The sequence below is a fragment of the Henckelia pumila genome, chromosome 3, assembly GCF_033568475.1.
Source record: "Henckelia pumila isolate YLH828 chromosome 3, ASM3356847v2, whole genome shotgun sequence".
In the NCBI taxonomy this organism is placed as follows: Eukaryota; Viridiplantae; Streptophyta; class Magnoliopsida; order Lamiales; family Gesneriaceae; genus Henckelia; species Henckelia pumila.
The window spans coordinates 180,297,910-180,304,684 of record NC_133122.1 but is presented as its reverse complement, the minus strand read 5'-3'; the positions used below and the strand labels follow the sequence as shown (position 1 = coordinate 180,304,684).

Sequence of the window (6,775 nt, the reverse complement as noted above, 5' to 3'; positions counted from 1 at the left end):
GTTCACTTTAAAAAGTTTAAAGTCTTTCATTTTGTTGTTTGGATAAATGTTATTGTAAGGATTTATAGAATTATTTGTGGACATGTAAATATGTAATTGCTTAATCTTTTGATGTTCGAATGTCGAATATTTTTATCTGGTTCTCGTTCCTTTCTCGGTCTAGTTTATTTAGTATTGTTGGTCATATTTTTATTTGTTGTCTGTGACAGGCGGGTTTGAATATAAAATAGATAGGTCATGCCGAAAATTTTCTTAAAATCCGCATTTTATTTAATTATTATTTAAAGTTGAGTTAGGGTCGTTTCATACATATTTGTCACACTCATTGATTTTGAATCCATTTTCCAGTAAAACTTTGTTAAATTTTTCTTGCCATTGTTTTGGTGCTTTTTTTAAGCCATATATAGACTTCACCAATTTACAAACCTTATTTCTTGCCCAGATGCAGAAAATCCCTCAGGTTGTTCCATGTAAAATTTTTCTTCTAAATCTCCATTTAGAAAAGCAGTCTTCACATCAATTTGGTGTACTTCAAGATTCCGCAATGCGGCAATTGAAAGTATCACTCGGATTGAAGTTATTCTCGTTACTGGAGAATAAGTGTCAAAGTAATCAAGCCCTTCACGTTTATGGTAACCCTTGATTACCATTCTGGCTTTATACTTTTCTATTGTTCCATCTGATTTCATTTTCCGTTTAAAAATCCATTTATAACCTAATGGTTTGCTTCCCGGAGGAAGGTCCACTAGTTTCCATGTATGATTTTGCAAAATGGATTCTATTTCGAAATTTATAGCCTCTTTCCATTGAGGTCCTTCAGATGAATTAATAGCTTCCTTGAAGATTTGAGGTTCACTTTCCAACATGAAAGTGATGAAATCCGGACCAAAAAATTTCTCAGTCCTAGCTCTCTTGCTACGTCTAGGTTCAACCTCATGGTTAACCTCTTGTTCCATTGCCTCGTGTGATCTTTTGAAAGAACTTGGTTCTTTCTTAGATTTACAAGGGAACACATTTTCAAAAAACAAAGCATTCCTCAATTGCATTATCGTATTCTTATGAATATAAGGTATTTGAGATTCATATACAAGGAAATGATAAGCGTTACTGTTGTGTGCATATCCAATGAAAATGCAATCAACAGTTTTAGGTTCAATCTTTACCTTTTTTGGAGTAGGTACAACTACTTTAGCAAGACAACCCCACGCTCGCAAATATTGATAGGAAGGTGTTCTTCATTTCCATAATTCATATGGGTTTTTATCTTGCTTCTTTCGTGGTACCTTATTTAAAAGGTAATTAGCTGTTAGAACAGCTTCTCCCTACATGTTTTGTGGTAAACTAGAACTCAATAACAGTGCATTCATCATTTCTTTCAAAGTGCGATTTTTCCTCTCTGCAATCCTATTTTGCTGAGGAGAGTAAGGTGCAGTTCTTTCGTGTCTTATGCCATGCTGAGTACAAAACTCAGCAAATGGTGATTCATATTCACCTCCACGATCATTTCTTAACACCTTAATTTTCTTGCTAAGTTGGTTTTCAACTTCACTTTTGTATTTGACAAATTTTTCAACAGCTTCATCTTTACTTTTAAGAAGATATATATAGCAATATTTTGTGCTATCATCAACAAAAGCAATGAAGTATTTATTTTCACCGCGTGTAGGCACTCATTTTAAATCACATGCATCAGTGTGAATCAAATCAAGGGGTTCACTATTTATTTCAATAGTTTGGAAAGATGATCTTGTTAACTTTGCTTCAACACAAGTTTCACATTTGTGGTTTTTATCAATATGAAATGTGGGTATGTTTTTCAAGTTAATTAATCTATGAATTGTATCATAATTAACATGTCCTAGTCTACCATGCCACAAATTAGAAGACTCAAGAAAATAAATAGAAGCATTCACTTTATTTATTTTTGGCTTAATAGCCATTACATTGAGCTTAAATAAGCCATTACAAACATAACCCTTTCCGACAAACATTCCACATTTTGACAAAACAACTTTGTCTGACTCAAACACAATACGAAAGCCATGCTTATTTAAAAGCGAACTAGACACCAAATTCTTTCGAATTTCTGGCACATATAACACGTTGTTAAGAGTCAGCTCTTTTCCAGAAGTCATTTTCAAAATAACCTTTCCTTGTCCCTTGATATCAGATGTAGCAGAGTTTCCCATGTACACCTTTTCACCATTCTCAAACTCATCAAGAATTGCAAACATATCTTTATCGGAGCACACATGACGAGTGACATCAGTGTCAATACACAATTCTCTTGGGTTTGAACCCACCAAGTTCACCTCAGAAATTACAGCACAAAGATTCATATTAGAAACCTCTTGAGACATGGACTCCACCATATTTATCTCCTTATTTTTTTCGGTTTCTTGCACTCAGAAGCCTTGTGACCCGGACCACCATAGTTGTAACATTTCCCAAAAAATTTTATTTTGAAATTGTCTTTCTTGGGTCCCAACTTGGAATCTCTCCCAAATTTACCAGTGTTTTTCTTGATCTTTGAGCTTTGACCGTGCTCGATCACATTTGCTTTTGCGACATCAATGTTAAAAAATCTTTTCTCAGAACCCTTGTTGTCTTCTTCTATGCGAAGCCTGACAACAAGTTCTTCCACATTCATTTCTTTTCTTTTGTGTTTCAAATAATTCTTGAAATCCTTCCAAGCCGAAGGCAGTTTTTCAATAATAGCTGCCACTTGGAAGATTTCACTTAGCATCATGCCCTCCGCATGTATGTCATGCAAGATCACTTGGAGTTCTTGAACTTGACTGATCACTGATTTAGAGTCGATCATCTTGTAGTCCAAGAATCTACCAACAATAAACTTCTTAGCCCCGACATCTTCGGTTTTGTATTTCCGATCCAAAGATTCCCATAATTCCCGAGCCGTATTTTTCTCACTATACACGTTGTACAGTGAATCAACCAAACCATTCATTATATAATTTCTACACAAGAAATCTGAATGGTGCCATGCATCAATAACACTAGTAGCCTGCACATCTCCCTCAACATATTTGGGAGCATCCTCAGAGAGAAACTTTTCTAGATTCAAAGTGGTTAGGTAGAATAACATCTTTTGTTGCCACCTCTTGAAATTCAATCCTTCAAATTTTTCTGGCCTGTCGGCATGGGTCAGAGGCACCGTTGCAGCAGGAGGTGTAGTGACCCTGCATGGAATCACCTACTAACTGACAACTAATAGCATAAAAAATGTAGTGACCCTGCATGGAATCACCTACTAACTGGCAACTAATAGCATGCATTAAACTTAATACAGCAAAATACTTAACAGAGTAAAAACGTGCGGAAACATAATCCATAATTTACATATCAGCTTAGTAACATAATCCAGGCTTAAATCTGTAGTGATACAACCAAATCGAAGAACTTTAAAAGTAAACATTATACAGCTAAAACAAATCCTGCTGTATAAATTCCCTTGAAAGCTCCGGCTCCCTAGTCCTGCCTTGAACTACCGGCTCCGTCCATCCTGCGACCTGCCCCATGGAATAGGGTGTCCAAGATAATAACTAGGACGTGAGCGCTAACGCCCAGTACATAGACATGAGTAAACATATGTATATAATGCATGCAACATGATGACTGGTACAGGGTCATCTGAAAAGTCCTGCTCAAAACCGGCGCCACATGAGTGCTGCCACCTCACGGATCAACCTCTGGGTGCAACCACACTCATCTAGTACACTAGAGTAGATAGACATAAATGCCCCCACCATCACGGTACTCTCAGTGATAGACTATCGAGTATAGAGCTGAACGGCTCTATAGTCAGGTATAACAAGGTATAGGCTCAACGTGTATATGCACATGACATATGAATATAAAAAGCGGTAAATCATATATCATGCCATATAATAATGCCAAATAAATGCAACATATAAACATATATACTCGCTGGCAATCTCAATCAATGTGTACGTACCTCTAGGCTAGTTCAAGTATAGTAGGATCCTAGGTTCCAAGCCTATATTCAAAATTTCACCGTATCACTACATAAATTCTATAAGCCTTAACTAAGCTAATAAGTACTCCCAAAACTTAAATAGATTCCCGGCCATACCTTCGTCCGTAGATAGCCCTTTGGAGTCGCTAGTCCTGGATGACTATAACCACTCCTTGGTTATTCCAGAACCTCTATTATAACCGATAGAGCCCTCAAGTGTATAACTCACACTATATAACTGAAGAAAGAAACTCGGGAATTTCGTATTTAGAAATGAATCTAGGAAGCCCTATTTATAGGCAAAATTCTCAGCCAGGATCGGAACCACCAATCTCGGGATCGGAGCTTCCGATCCAGCTCACGCCTTGCATGCATGACACGCCGGGATCGGAACGTCCGATCCGACGATCGGAGCTTCCGATCTCGCCTCCGATCAACACTTGTCAAATCTCATGGCTGAGTCATCGGGTAAAGCTGGCAGCCGGAGATCGAAACGTCCGTTCCAGGATCGGAGCTTCCGATCTCGGTGCTTCCGCTGAGCTTCCGAAGTGGCTGGGATCGGAGCTTCCGATCCGGCCCAAAGTCAAAAGCCCAAATTCTCTTCCGAAGTCCAATAACACTCCGAAATTGATTAATTACCAACCCTTAATCATGTTTATCATATTATTATCTTAAAATGGAATCTGGGTTACTACATTCTCCCCACCTTTAGATATTTCGTTCGCGAAATAACATCTAAAGACAATTCAAGATAACAATATGAAATATCAAACCACGTTTTATTACAACAACTGTAATTACAACTACATGGTAATAAAAAATACAAAGCAAACAACCCAGGATATTCTGCTTGCATACGAATTTCAGTTTCCCAAGTTGCTTCTTCAACGCCTCGGCGCTGCTACTGTACCACAAGTGGTATAGTCTTGTTCCGAAGAACTTTTTCCTTTCTGTCTAAGATACGGATTGGTCGTTCAACAAAAGACAGATCTGGCTCTAGCTGAATATCAGTAGACTGAATCACATGAGATTCATCAGCTATATACTGTCAAAGTAACGACACATGAAAAACATTATGTATACTGGAAAGATTTGGCGGTAAAGCCAAACGATATGCAACATCTCCGATCTTTTCCAGTATCTGGAAAGGTCCAATAAAACGAGGAGACAACTTTTCTTTCACGCCGAATCTCATCACCTTACTGAAAGGTGATACTCGTAGAAACACATATTCACCAGTCTCAAACTGAAGTGGCCTGCGACGAATATTAGCATAACTGGCTTGTCTATCTTGAGAAACTTTGATCCTATGCTTGATCAAATCTACCTTGTCTACAATCTGCTGCACCAATTCAGGACCCTCGACTTGTCGTTCCCCGACTTCATCCCAGAATAACGGAGTACGACACCGTCGACCGTACAATGCCTCGAAAGGTGCCATATCAATACTACGATGATAACTGTTATTGTAGGCAAATTCGATCAAAGGTAACTGATCCTGCCAAGATAAGCCAAAGTCCATGACAGAAGAACGTAGCATATCCTCCAATGTACGAATCATCCGCTCTGACTGTCCATCAGTCTCCGGATGATATGCAGTGCTCAAACTCAAAGTGGTACCCAACGCCTGCTGAAAACTACCCCAAAAACGTGAGGTAAATCGCGGGTCTCTATCACTGACTATGCTCACTGGAATCCCATGCAATCGCACTATCTCCTGGATGTATAAACGTGCCATGCGATCATAAGAATACTCCTTGTTATAAGGAATAAAGTGTGCTGATTTCATCAAACGGTCAACAACGACCCATATAGCATCACACTGACGTGAAGTCATAGGTAAGTGGGTAACAAAATCCATAGTTACGTGCTCCCACTTTCATTCGGGAATTTCAAGATTCTGCAATAATCCACCTGGTCGTCGATGTTCAGCCTTGACCTGTTGACAAACCAAACATCTCGAAACAAATTGATACACACTCATCTTCATTCCTTTCCACCAGAATCTAGTTCGCAAGTCCTTATACATTTTCATGCTTCCAGGAAGAACTGATAATCGACTCCTGTGAGCTTGAGATAGAATATCGTTCCTGAGCTCCGCAACATTAGGTACAACCACTCGATTAGATAAGCACAATAAACCATCTGTCTGAAAATGAAATCCAGATATATTAACTCCATTGGCTAAACGTGCCAATAGTTGAGTCCTAATATCAGACATCTGAGCATCTCTGATCCGAGAATACAATGCTGGCTCAGACAAAATAGTATACAACCGAATCCCATTTCTCCCTTTCTTGTGCTTGAGCGTAAAACTCAATGAACAGCACTCTTGAATCATATGAGATACTTCACTAGTCTGAAGTGCAGAAAGTCTCACCTGCCGACTCAAGGCATCAGCAGTAAGGTTAACAGAACCTGGATGATATTTGATTTCACAATCATAATCCTTCAGAAGATCCATCCAGCGTCTCTGTCGCATATTCAACTCCGCCTGAGTGAATAAATACTTCAAACTCTTGTGATCCGTGAATATCTCAAATTTCTCGCCATAAAGATAATGCCTCCAGATCTTGAGTGCAAATACAATGGCGGCTAACTCGAGATCATGTACTGGATAATTACTCTCATGCGTCTTCAACTGTCGAGAAGCATAGGCAATAACATGTCCATGCTGTGTCAGAACACATCCTAACCCCTGACCAGAGGCATCAGTATAGACAACATAACCTCCTCATCCAGAAGGTAGAGCTAGCACAGGTGCAGTAGTAAGACGTC

At 38.9% G+C, this 6,775-nt stretch overlaps 1 protein-coding gene across 1 annotated transcript; it reads right to left on the bottom strand.

The window, feature by feature from the left end:
• Positions 1 to 410: 410 nt before the first annotated feature.
• LOC140890084 (uncharacterized) lies at positions 411 to 2,372 on the bottom strand. Its single transcript, XM_073297841.1, has 3 exons — positions 1,944 to 2,372; positions 1,284 to 1,322; positions 411 to 1,163 (listed from the first exon to the last, which is right to left on the bottom strand). Exons 1-3 carry the CDS (start codon positions 2,370 to 2,372, stop codon positions 411 to 413), a joined length of 1,221 nt encoding a protein of 406 aa, XP_073153942.1.
• Between the last annotated feature and the right edge of the window lie 4,403 nt (positions 2,373 to 6,775).

Bases quoted from the DNA above. Each gene is read 5' to 3' on its own strand.
- LOC140890084 (XM_073297841.1), bottom strand. From the start codon at position 2,372: ATGGTGGAGTCCATGTCTCAAGAGGTTTCTAATATGAATCTTTGTGCT. The intron at 1,323-1,943 runs GTAATGGCTATT...CAAAACATGTAG, and splicing joins ATGGCTTATTTAAGCTCAAT to GGAGAAGCTGTTCTAACAGC. The intron at 1,164-1,283 runs GTACCACGAAAG...ACTCCAAAAAAG, and splicing joins CTAATTACCTTTTAAATAAG to GTAAAGATTGAACCTAAAAC.